This window comes from Pelobates fuscus, chromosome 3, assembly GCF_036172605.1.
Source record: "Pelobates fuscus isolate aPelFus1 chromosome 3, aPelFus1.pri, whole genome shotgun sequence".
Lineage (NCBI taxonomy): Eukaryota > Metazoa > Chordata > Amphibia > Anura > Pelobatidae > Pelobates > Pelobates fuscus.
In genome coordinates, this window is record NC_086319.1 from 350,619,091 (window position 1) to 350,632,932 (window position 13,842).

The following is a 13,842-nucleotide window of genomic DNA, read 5'->3' on the forward strand; positions in this document are numbered from 1 at the left end:
GCGCGGCATTGCCGCGCATGCGCATTAGGTCTCCTCGGCCGGTGGGCGGGATCAGTCTCGCCCACCGGCCGACGGAGGAAGAAGGTGGAGCGGCGGGGGAGGAGCAGGCAGCGACGTGGGACATGTCGCTGCCTGAGGTAAGTGACTGAAGGGGTTTTCACCCCTTCAGCAACTGGGGATTGGGGAGTGGGAGGGAGAGGGACCCTGCAGTGCCAGGAAAACGGATTGTTTTCCTGGCACTGGAGTTTCCCTTTAAGTAACAGTATATCCAAATGCTGTTGCTAACTAAATAAAATATTAACTAAAATAGACAGAAACAGATATGGAGACACATAGAATCGTCTATTATCAATGTTGAGTAGGGAAATTGAGCGGTAATTGCTGCAATTTTCTGGGTTTTTACCTTGTTTTAGGATCATCGTAATTGTTGTGGTTAAGGATTCCTGATGGAACAAGGTTCCTTCCTGTAATCTATTTAGTGCTGTTGTTAGCCTCTGTATCAACATCTCTCTGAATTTTTTAAAATAGCCTACTGGAAAGCTGTCTGGCCCACGTGCATTGTCGTTTTTTGTAGTTTTTATTGTCGTGCGGACTTCTTCAGAGATAGGAGCATCCAGTGCGCTTGCCTCTTCAGGTGTAACAGCTTCTGTGGTAAATCCTCTCAGATATAGCTTTGTGTCATTGTGTGTCATGTTGGGAGGGATTCCCGTTGTGGTCATGGATATTGTAGAGTTATTCCTAAAATTTACGAAACTCGCTTTATATTTCTTCTGGGAACTGTGTTAAGTTGCCCCGAGATGTCCATAGAGCATGTACAAGCAGTTTTCCACCTTTATTTGCATGTATATAAAAAAGGGTTTTGAAATGTTGCAGGTTCCCTAAGTGTTTGCGTTGTAGTAGTTCAGTTAGCTGACGGCGAGCGGTTAACAATTGCTGGCATTTGCTCTCTGGCTGGGTTCTTTTATGGAGTGTTTTCAGTTGCGCAGTTTTGTTGTTAAGCTCTTCAATTTGTTTTCTAGTTTCCCTTTTTTTCTAGGTGGCTATTCTGATAAAATGCCCTCTGAAAACGCTCTTGTGTGCATCCCAGAGTGTCATGTTAGACATCTCATCGGTTGCATTCTCTGAGAAGTATTGTTTTAAGTGTTGTGTCACCTGTTCCTGTGTTGTGAAGTTTAATGGGAGTCATTAGGTTCATTTCCATGCTGCTCTGGTAGGATGGAACAGAGGGGTGAATCCATTGATACTGTGACGGAAGTGTAGTCATACCAAGGTGTAGAGACTATGTTTGCCTTCTGTAGATATGTGAGGTTCTTTTATTGGATGAAGATGTAATCAATGCACAAATGTCTACTCTATAGCAGAGTAATACGTATAGTCTTGGCTTTCCGGGTGGAGGGCTTTATTCTATTATTTTATTTTTTTACATATTTGATTATATATTTATATTATATTTAGTTTTATCAAGATTATGTGTTTTAAGTTACCCTCTTGTCTTACAGTGCTCCAATAAGGGTATAGATTTTACTTGTACCACTTGTTGTTTTTGTATTTTTTTCCCGTGTGTGGAGAGGAGGGTATTCCACACAGCTTAATAGAGCTGCTGGTTTCTTTTACATTATTCCACTTAAGCACTTTACCTTTAGATGCACTTGTTGTGTAGAAATTATTAAAGGAAATTAAATAAAACTGAGAATTTTTATTTTTTCTAATTGATTTTATTCATGTTTGATATTGTGTTATGTATACATAAAAGATATCAAAATAAAATGTTGTTTCTGAAAAATTATATATAATATCTATGGATGCACTTAAACAGAAAGGGTGAATTTGTGGTAGAATGAAAGAATGACAAAAGTGTCAAAAAGGCCATGGCATCTCTAAGGAGCCTTGGTTTTTAAGAATATTAAGATAACTATACTATTCAGTATACTTATTTAATGTAGTACCATAAAAAGATTGTTTGCTTAGAAATTTTCAAAATGATGGGTAAAATGGGTCTGGTCCTTTTTGTTGAGTACTTGACAAGCTTTCTCCACGTTTTTTGTCATTCCAGGAGGTCCACAGCTAAAGACTCCAATTTTTTGAACCTTTAAGACAAAAAAACTGACATATTTCATGCTGTCTAATTAAAATTAGAAATATGAATTATGAAGCATTACATTAATAAATAATTATTAACTGTAAGTATGACAATAATATATCATAACAGTAAACAACTTCCAATGTTTATTTCCCATTTAAGAAAAAAAAGTTTCTTTTAACAATTTTTTTCATTTGGAAAATGAGACTTCTGTAACTTTTCACTGAGGAAATTTCCACACTATAACTACTGCAGGAAGTAGATAATGCAGTACACAAAGAGCGAATACCCCACAATGGAAACCTACTAATGCAACTGACTATTTTATGAGGTCTGAAAAAGTGTTTCCACTTTGTGAAAGGTGGTTGCTCAAAACAGGCAATAAGAGAGCTATGTCATGTTCATGTAATAATCATGTAATAATTTAAAGCACCAAAACAGATTTAATTTTATGTAGCAGTCTCACTGCTCAGTTCTCTGTCACGTAGGAGATAAATCACTGTTTTCTATGTTTATGCAGCCATTGCTTCACCTTCCCTGGCTGTGATTCAGATAGTCTACATGAAAAAAAAATGGTTTAATTTACATTCAGGTAGGACTGCATAGTGTATTTACATTGGAGGTTTTTATCTCCAACTCTGTAAGTTGAATTTTAATCAGACACAGAAGCCTTATGCATTGTCTAGAAGGCTATAAACAGAGCAGGAGTGTCAGGAAATATAGGGATCCTAGACGAAGAGTGTAATAGAATAGTAATGTGTACCAGACCTTAGAATGGCCGGGCTGACGTCACAAGGACAGAGAGTAAACAGGGCCAAGAACAGCGAGGGTACAAAAGCCAGGTCAAATGGTAACAGAAGGTAGAGTAGTCAGTCAAGTCAAAGTCAAAACCAAGAGTACAAAACCAATTTTGAGGTCAACCCCCAAAAAATGTTTTTGAATTTGAACGTTTTGGCGGACTGTGACGTCATTTGCGTCATGATGTTGGCGCTCACGTGCCGCATCAGATAAGGAGGCAAAGCCACAACGGCCGGCGTTTGGAACCGCTGGACGGAAGCCTGGAACTGAGGAGAGGTTCCCTCTCCTTTTGCAGACAGTCCCCAACCCAGGTAAGCATGTCAGGTACCCTGACAAGGAGAAATTAAATTCTAAATTAAACACACTGTGTAATAAAGTTTAAACATATCCAAAGGGAGTGAGGGTAGAGAAAAGTTCCCCTTGAAGGCATACTGCCAGCAAAGGAGAACCTCCTTACATCTGTATGCTGATGACAGATGTAAATTTTGAACAGAATTGATGTTAGGCATCACATGTGCCATGCGTGTAACTAGCCCACAGCATAAAAGTGCTTATTTCTCTGTTTGTGCAATGTTTCAAGCAGAGATGCTGCAAATACAGACTCGTACTACCAAGAACACTTAAAAAAAACTGAAGTAGTCATGCTGCTGCAGGCCCTTGCCTTTTATTCCCTGTCTGTGACACACACAGCCTACATTAAAAAAACGGTGTCCTTTTCATTCACATTTTACAACACAGTGTGTTTATTTTACAAATTCTTGTCTCCCACTCTATTACTTCAATATTATTTACACACAGAGCCTGTTTCAGACTCTAGCTGTGTTATTCACTAAAGTGAGAATTCAAAGTGAAAGTGTGGGGGAGGGGGACAGTGTGGGGGCAGTGTGAGAGGGTACAATGTGGGGGTCAGTGTGAAAGAGTACAGTGTGGGGGAGGGTGACAGTAAGGAGGGACGTGTGTGTGTGTTGGTGACAGTGGGAAGGGCAGTGTGTGTGTTGGTGACAGTGGGGGGGGCAGTGTGTTTCTGTTGATGACAGAGGGGGAGGGGGAAATGCCACCCCTGTCAGAGTGCCACAAGGAGTCATGGTCCCACCGGGACCTATGGAAGGGCCAGTCCTGCATTGCATACAAACACACGCCTGACATGAAAATTATATACAAACACATCCCTGCATTCAAACACAAACACTAGACACAAGTATACCGTTTCATTCCAATGGCAACAGTACATACAAATACCCACCTACATGCACACATATACTCTATACAAACACATGCTCACATTCAAATGCACAAACACTGCTCACAAATACAATCCTGCAAGAGCAAATGGTAGATCCCCAGCTGTCATAGCATCATTGGAATTGTGCAACAGATGGGGATCTATCTTTTGCTCACTCATGCACCAGACAGGGGACCAAAAAAACGTTCTTACACCAAGGCTCTCTCCACATTTGTTCCACCACTGTCACAGCCATGGGAGGTGTGGCTTGGGCAGCATAAAATAAAACTATTTAACTTCTAAATGGCACAGAATTGAGCTATGGGACGGCAGGGGCATGATCTCTTTATTTATACTTCTTTGTTAAAACGACACTCCAGGCAATACAGCTTTATTGCATTTGATACTTTTAGCCTCATTAATATGCTGTATTTTTTGCATGCTCAAATATGTTGCATAAAATAAATAAACATTTTACAGCATGCTGCACCATAAGCCTGCCTATTTGGTCACACTCCCTCACTCCAGAAAAATACTTCCTTATCAAAAAGGTATGCACACAGCTCAGTCACTGACAGTACTGAATAATCTGAACAACAAAAACCCTGCAATAGGAGGAAATGATATGCAGGGAGGCATACTTATGGTATACTTATAAGGATATCACTGCCGGCTTGTAGCTAAAAACAGCTACCTCAGTGCTGTTGGGGCTGTGACTATGTGCATACCTTTTATAAAGAAGTCATTCTGGCATGAGGGGATGTATGCAAATAGAGCATATTAATGAAGTCAAAATCTATCAAATGCATTAAATTGTATTGATGCCCAGAGTGTTCCTTTAAACTAAATAGTTACATTTGCTGTAACAAATATGAATCCTTGGCTAAATATGTTTTGCATGCATATTTTAATGTATCAGCAAAGGAATGTAAAACAAAAAATGGTTGGTAAATCCATTCTGGATTGTCCAGAGAAAAGCAGAATTTCAATCAAAAACCAAATTTTTTAAGATTTTCTCAATAGCCAGGCACCCAAGAGATTAACTAAGCAGTATTTTTCTAGGAGAATGTCTCTGTTAAATATTGACTCAATAAGTTATTGCAAGCAAATATTTATGAAACTGAGCAAGAAATAAAAATGATAGAAAAAGAGAACATTCAATGTTCCAAATAAAATCACAGCATTCAGTCCAAACCTAATCGACTCGGGTATTTCTATACTAACTGGGTTGTGATACCCAACATTAATAAACCTGCAGGATGTGTAAACATTTGTTTCAGCCGAATCACTTCTGCCGAAAAAAAATAAAAATTGAGACAGATGAATTTCGGCCATACGACAACATAATTTTATGAGCAAAGATTTGGGAAGACTAATCAGATGAACCAAAAAGTCACAGAAATAGGCTAATCGGTCTACTGCAAAAGAAGAAAGGAGGTTTTCTAAATATCAAAAAAGCGGCATTCAAAATAGTGGTACTAATGTATTAGTGGAAAGACACCTAATTCAATCAGGATTGGATTGAATAAATTATGTGTGGAAAAGTACCTATTTTACTCAGGATTAGACTGAACAAATTATTAAATTTAGCCTTTATTTATGCAAGCTAAAAAGTAGGATATAAAATAAAATCCCACCAAGATCAAAACATAAATAAACCATTTGTGCAAAAATAGTTAAATAAACCCAAAAGGAGGATCTACTAAATGTAGAAAAAATATCCTGCCTATATCCTAATCAAGGAAATATAGAGTAGAAAGGGTAGGTCTACTAAATGTGGCGATCATCATGTTCAAATATTTGTGAAGAGAGAGAAGGTGGTGTTTGATGCATTGTTTGTGGTGTTGACCTTTGTCCTTATGATGCATAGCAATTGCTTGAACATTGATACAGGAGAGGGATAGACATGAAGAATGATGAAGATGTTTAAAGTGCTGAAAAGGTATTGGTTAATAGATTAAACCAATGAGATTAATGTAGAGAATTGCATTTGTGAGTGAGTGATAGTTACATGTATAGCACATTCTTGTTGTCGATATACACTGCAGACAATTGGGTTTCCACTATTTATATGGCCCTGATTTGAACTCTTAAATATTAAGCAAGGTTGGAACATTGTTCTTGCAATGTCTGGTTCTTCCTACGACTATAACTCACACGACAATGTCAAAGGCAAAACTATAATAATATTCTTTATTGTAACACTGGAAAATGCTTTAAAGCAAGAATGTATGGTAATGGCAAATAAACATTAAATCACCCATTAAGGCTATAGCATTAATTAATATTGAGTTGGGTTTTGCCTTTAATAATATGACAGACTTAAATCAACATTGTGGTAATGGAACTGGTTATCAATCTAACAGCTTTGATGGATTTGTACGTAGTAAGTAAAAGTAAACGCTCACCTCTGGGTGAACTTCCTGCAAAGAGATGAAAAATGGCTCAAACTGCGGTCGTCCAAAATGAGTGACAGATCGTAAACCGGTGAATAAACTGCGATTCAGGACTTTCTGGAAATGACGTTCACATATATACTGAAGGGAAACACAAAGTATTTATGATGGTCATAAAGTTAGTTTAGGTCCAAGAAGTATCCAAATTAAATGTACTTGTATACTTGTACAGTATACCCATTGATTTGTATTACTGAGTTTTTAAAATGTATAAGGTGTCAATATGTAAATTAGAAACAAGGTAAACCTAAAATTACCACACCTTGGTTCTGTTTTATTTATTTATTTATTTTACATTTAATAAAAAGACAATTTACATAGCTTAGTCTGAGCAATTACATTTAAAGAATGTTTTTAAATAATAGGTGAGAGATAACATCAAGAATGGCCAAAAGGCCCAACCTATAAACCTACAAATCCCGGGCCTCAAGAGTTCTGGTTGTGCAATAGCTACACATCTTCCTTCTGGCAATCACTAGAAGAATTGGAAGTGTTTATGAAAAGATAAACAGTAGTATATGCAGCTTAACCAATCTATAATTTGATTAGACATAGATATTTTCATTATATAAACAAACATATTGCAATGCAGGCAACACAGAATTATAGATTAAATAGTCAAATTGTTCACTTATCATTGAAGCCTTATTAATGTATTTGTCTTGTTAATATCTTACCAGCATAGTGGTACGGAGGTCATACTTTTCTGCAAATTGTGTGATGTAAATGTGAACAGACACCAAGTTATTCTGGTCAGTCTCCTCTACCTCTCGAATGATGTCTGCCAGCCATTCAAACTGCCTCTGTGTACGTGTTACCCATATAAAATACACCTGCAGAGGGAAAGAGGCATAGAGAATCATCTGGTGGTGAGACCTCTCCGTTATTTACAATGTATATAACAAAAGAGTACACATACACTTTGATGAACTATGAGGCTAGGAACAAAACTCTAGTGTAATGCATTATGTATGCAAAACTGAGATGTAATTACAAGCATTTAAATCCCACAGTGCTACTCGTCACGAAAGAATGACAAATGTACAAAAGATATAAGGTTAGGAACCAACTATCAGTATGGCAATCATATTCCCTTACCATCTGTTATTCATCATTTAACCAGTCTGCACATTGTCCTCATTCAAACGTTAATTAATTTAATAAACTATTGATTATATTAAAATGTATATCAATTTAAACCTACATACTATGCTTCAAAACCACGATCACACTTTTGTAAATGACAATTGTTTCATGATATCCATCAGGCAAATGCTGGTGACATTTATTTATTCAGAGTTTAACTATATTAAAATGTTTATTTTTATTAAAAAAAACAAACAAAAAAACAAGTGTTGGGAATTCCAAGCACCGCGCATAAACCCAGAGGTTCTACTATCTGCTGTCTTGTGTTTTGTTGTGTGTATCAATGTTTGTATTCATGAGACAGGTGTTTGTGCACACTGTCCTTTGTAGAATAAATTAACTGTGGTCTTGCAAAATTATGGCCAAATAATAGAGTTGGCAAAAAAGCCATGCAGAGCTGAAAATGTCTCAGCTATTTTTAGCCTTCATTATTTTACATGATTGTGAAGACACAGCATTTTATTGAGCAGCAAACAGACCCCAGGTATGTTGGCATACAACATGTAATTTTGCCTCTCTTGATATTTGACAGAATAAACATATTAATCTAAGATTTTGCATCAACAGGCTATATGGCGTCTGACTAAGCTTTTTTTTTTTTTTTTTTGGTCACATAAAATATCTGAAAAGAAATAGAGTCTATTGATATAAGTGCATATGTGGAATGGCTGCCTATTGAACTGGATTGCAAAAAACTACCAATATATATAATGGAAGTATCAATGGTGTAAATTTGTAATGTGCAAAGCACTGTAGAAAAAAACACGTATTTGTTTCTGATAGACATTATTGTAAGAAATTAAAACTATTTTACTAAAATATGTAAATTTATTAGGTTATATATATTGGTTGTTTGTTGTGGTTAATATGAAACTTTTGACTTATTTAGTCTCTGTCACTTTAAGCTATAATAGGTAATAGATCAATAAATCCAATCAAATATATAATTCATCATAAATTTATCATGCACTGTTATAACACCTCTTCCTCTAGTCCCACCTTCCTCTTGGCTCTAAGTTGGGGAAACCTCTTAGGCCAATCTCTCCATGATGCCAACAGCTGGCTTTATTGCGAATATATCGCCATCAGAATGGAGTAAAACCAGTAACTCTCTTCCCCAGTAGATGTAAGATACACTTGCTGTGTCAGTTGTACTACTATGGTTAGGTTCTCCTGTTTTTCTTTATCACTTACTTAAATGATGACAGGTGGGTAGTTTAAATTATCGGCCTTACTGAGGGGTGAAGTAGGCATCCTTATTTGAAATTATGGAGTGTCTGAGCCATTTTTTCGATTGTCTCAATCTACTCTAATAAATCATCATTATATTATTATGGAAGACTAGTAAGACTAGATAAGTAAATTTTCTAACCTTAATTAACGTCAGGAGAAATTACAACTTGAAGGTAAAAATCTATGATAGAATGTTGGCTCTTCATTAGGCTCTAAGTTATATCCACCTTCTGAGGGTGCTTGGTTAGCAGTTCAAGTGCACTGATGTTCCCGTTTAAGTAAATAGGAGGCTATAACTTGTTAGCACTGGTTTCTGACTATTCTAGCATTAAATAGTAGCCATGTTTCCACTGAAGATACTGTACCAGGAGATGCCAAGCCATAGCAACTCAACCTATGCCCATGTATTGTCCTATTCTGCATACTGATGTCGGGTGTGGCAAATGTAAAGTAAAATAGAAAAAACCTCAACAAATACAAAATAAATATGCACAACTGTTTTTGGACACAAATTTATGATTTATAGATGACTCCTTTGCTGATATATCTCTTTATTTATTACCAAAGTACCAGCATTAACGTTCACCTTTTTACATGTCATCTTAGACTTGAAAGATGACTTGAACACCAAATCTTTAAGAATGGATGCAAATGGAGTGACTCCTATTCCTCCTCCAACCAGAACTGAAACTTCATATTTATTCCATTCCTGGTGCCCTTCACCAAAAGGCCCATCTAGATAGATCTACACAAGATTTGAATAAATATTATTATTGAATTACACATTGGGCACACACATTTGAATGCAATTAGATCAACATTTCCTAAAAAAGTATTAACAAATTACAATCAACTATTTTATAATAAAGATGGTAATAAGGCTTGACAAATCATGACAAATCATTGATAAATCAATTCAGTGTTTTGTATTCATAAGCATCCAAATATCACTTTGAAAGGAGTACATTAATCAGTAATACACAATCATATATTTACACTAAACCATTAATTACATAGCTTAAGCTATCCATGATTCCTTTCTTAACTATCACAAACAAACATAATAATAAAAAAAATATAATAAATATCACTATTATTATTACTATATAAATAATAAGAAGAAGAATATGGAAACTCCAGATGTAGTGCTTAGATAGGTATTATATTTTGTAAATTACATACATATATAGGACAGATAACAAAAATACATTTGTTGCAATGCTGAGGCCAGTGAGAGAACAGAAAACTTATAAACTAATTTCATTTTATTAACAGACTATCAATTTATCTGTGTGAATCTCTATTTTAGAAATATGTTTGTGGAAATATTGTCGTATGTTATAAGCATGGAAGCTATTTTTTTACCTACTTGCTTTAACTACAATCAATATATCTGGGTATTCAACTGGCCAGTGAAATCAAAGCACCTTTAGGAAGTATTGATACATATATACATTAACGACATTACCCACTAGAGGGAGACATGATTCCATTCCATAAGTCACAGTGGTCTCAATTTAAGAAGTGTCAAAGTGCTAAATATGCATTATATAGAAGTATGTAGGACTATATAATATGAAATAGTTTTTGCATAAATAGATTTTATATAGCGATGCTATTGTTAACAACTCTTTAAAGATAATTTTTATTGGAGCTTTTTAGAGCATCTAGCCATAGATTTCTAAAAACATTGCAAAACCATTTTGTGGATTACTTTTCCATTGATTTATACAGTCCAGCATCTTTTTAATAAACTAAACAGATGGAAATTAGTGAATTTAATTCAAACTGTGTTTAAAAATAAGTCGATTTTTAAAATTATTTTCTAATCAACATGTAGTGCTTCACTAATTTACATCGTTATTTACAAAAATGAATTTTCAGGAATTCAGAGTGAATTTGCTTTTTTTTTGGCAAAATACTTTAATTAAAAAAAATATCAGAAAGCTTAGTTTTCAGTTTAGCTATTTGGTCTAAAATTTGAAATTCACTTTTGGTTCACTTTCGATTATTCATTCACAAATCACCCTTTAGTGGTGAATAATCCTGGTAGTGGCTTTACTTTCATTTTTAACAGTATTCAATAATATTGTCACAATAAGAAATAGATTTATGAATAAGTATTCTGAAATGCCAATATTATTATTACAGAGTATGTTGAAATATTGTTTAAACTGAAAAATATCTCTTCCTTTTACGTTTCAATATATATTGTTTAGTGCATTTGCCCCTGTCATACCCTAATATCATCTGCTCCTTTCATCACATTCTTTATTTAAAACTAAAAAATGTGCTATACCTTTGCGTAGCCGTTGAGCTCAGTGACGATCTTAGGTGAGTACATTTCTCGTAAGCGTGTGGTCCAGGGTCCTGCGGCCCTTATGTGCAAGCTAAGAGCATCTTCATGTGGTGCACTAGTCAATGTGAATGGGTGGTATTCATTGGTCCCTAGTGCCAAGCAGGCAATTCTCACCCACTGTCCTGACTTGTACTCAAAATCAAGTGGACGCTGGAACTGTACATAAGTGACATCTACGGTACAAACAAACATTTAACATATACTTGAAAACATTGCATGCATTTATTTTAGCATTTTATTTGTTTCTAGACCACACACTGAAACAAATGATTGCTCCATTACCTCTTCATTCTCTTCTTTGCCCTTGCGGTTTGTAAAATAAATAGGTAGTCCCCATATTAATCCTAGATACTCATATAAACAATATTATCTCATTTGCTTTTGTGGACACAGACTATACTCAAGGCTCCTGTTTTCTTAAACCAGTTCAAATATTGGTTTGTAGCTGTTTATTTTTATCTCACAAAACAGTGGAGTAGTGAAAAGAAAGTCTCCTTCAAAGGCTCTGGCTTTCCCACTGACTGTTAAAAGGTACCCTCAATATAACCTAACTACTACAGAATATAGAGCAGTGGTTAGGTTGCATAGAGTCCCCGAGTGGTGTCCCTCAACTGAATAACAAACCATTTAAAAACCATTTGATATAAAACAAGAGTTTTCCAGGTGCCAAGGCACTTGACAAATCTCGGCTGCTTAAGAGCTAACATGTTGTTGGCAACGGGGGTTAACTGATTGAAGAACACCAGTCTAAATTCAGGGACTGTACACCTTGTTCATGCTCATCTGAGCTCCACTAAATAATGTTTTTAAATATTTGTGAATAAACTGAATTATGAGTAAATACAAAAGACCTCAAATAGACATTTCCAACTCCAATTAAAGACTATAAAAAACATTTCACCATTCTAGATCTCAAATGTATTTGCTCTTGTTTTATAGTGCTATAGAGAGTGTTATTACAGTTCTGAAAAATTTCACTGAATCTAATCTCACTTTGTAAAATGAAGTGCAAGATTGCTTTATTATGTCACTCACCGGGACTGATTTAGGAAGCACTCAAATGTCAAATGTAGAAACTCAAATGCCAACTCCTACTTTTCAATAGCTACTGCTTCTTCTTCGTTTAATATATACATTGAATTAAAAAAAAAGACAAACAAATGGGGTAGCAGCTTCCAATCTTAGAATTTCCATAAAGTGATGGTATGGTACCATAATAATAATCATAATAATAACTGGGAACTTAGCTATTATTCTCAGTTATTACCTCTAATGTCAGACATAAATAATAGAGTATCATAATTACACGTCTTAAGCATTCCTTTGTTTGTTTTTTATTGCTACTGCTGCTACAGAAATCATTTTTTCTTTTTTTTTTAAATCTTTGCTCCCATGTTCATTGGAATGGAATGTAGCATTATTAAAGGGGCAGTAATCCTTCATAACAAATGGTCTTTAAATGAAGATAGTGTTGCCTTATTTGATTAATAACTAGGGTTGGATGAAATATTCCTCCTTGGATTTTAAAAAATAGTAACATATTGTGTTTACACAGTAGTATGGCAAAAAAAAGTGTTTTTTCTTTCCATTTTTGCATCTAGAAAGTTGCACGCATGAGTACTGTGCATATATGTGTCTGTGCATGCATATGATGATGGAGACTACACCTATGTATGAGACTTGCACAGTCGCAGATGCACACATGTATGGGAAAATAACATTTAAAGGAGAAATATTAACTCCTGAGTAATTTTTTTCCCCAGAGTGCTGCCTTTGAAATCATCCTCAGTTGAGAGCAGTGCTTACCAGATGAAACAGTACCTTGTTTCTAGCAGGGCCTACATGTTACTAACAATGCAATGAGTGCTGATGGCTGATTTCATCACAATCTGAACATGCTATCGAGTAAAGTAGATTAATCTTTGGTTGGGTGGGAACTGCTCTCAACCAAGGATCACTTAAATGGCTGTATTCAAGAAGAGAATGCCACAGGAGTGGCAAGTTTTCCTTCAATCTTATTAGGTAAACACCTATGTATCTATTCACTCGATCTTGAGATGCTTTGAATTTCCAACTGACTTGTGTACTGCTGGGTGAACTGACTATACCTGCTATTCACTGAAGATGAAATGGTTGCACCAGTGGCAGAGAATTGATCAGTAGTGATGTCCCGAACGGTTCGCTGGCGAATAGTTCCTGGCGAACATAGCTTGTTTGCGTTCGCCATGGACGGCAAACATATGCGATGTTTGGTCCGCCCCCTATTCGTAATCATTGAGTAAACTTTGACCCTGTACCTCACAGTCAGCAGACACATCCCAGCGAATCAGCAGCAGACCCTCCCACCTCCTAGACAGCATACAATTTAGATTTATTCTGAAGCTGCACTCTTTTTTTTTGTATTTATTATACATTATTTTCCATAGCCAGTAACCTGTGTTTATTATACATTATCCCCCCTTCCCATAACCAGTAACCTGTGTTTATTATACATTATCCATCCCATAGCCAGTAACCTGTGTTTATAATACATTATCCCTTCCATGGC

At 35.8% G+C, this 13,842-nt stretch overlaps 1 protein-coding gene across 1 annotated transcript in view; it reads right to left on the reverse strand.

The window, feature by feature from the left end:
- Positions 1-1,746: 1,746 nt before the first annotated feature.
- The window catches only part of LOC134603309 (dual oxidase 1-like), a 208,723-nt gene continuing 196,627 nt past the window's right edge, over positions 1,747-13,842 (reverse strand). Inside the window, exons 29-33 of the mRNA XM_063449164.1 lie at positions 11,235-11,467; positions 9,522-9,680; positions 7,234-7,389; positions 6,509-6,637; positions 1,747-2,087 (exon numbers count right to left, since the gene is read on the reverse strand). Of these exons, the coding sequence (XP_063305234.1) occupies positions 1,965-2,087; positions 6,509-6,637; positions 7,234-7,389; positions 9,522-9,680; positions 11,235-11,467 (800 nt within the window). The 3' untranslated portion in view covers positions 1,747-1,964. The remainder of the gene's footprint in view (positions 2,088-6,508; positions 6,638-7,233; positions 7,390-9,521; positions 9,681-11,234; positions 11,468-13,842) is intronic.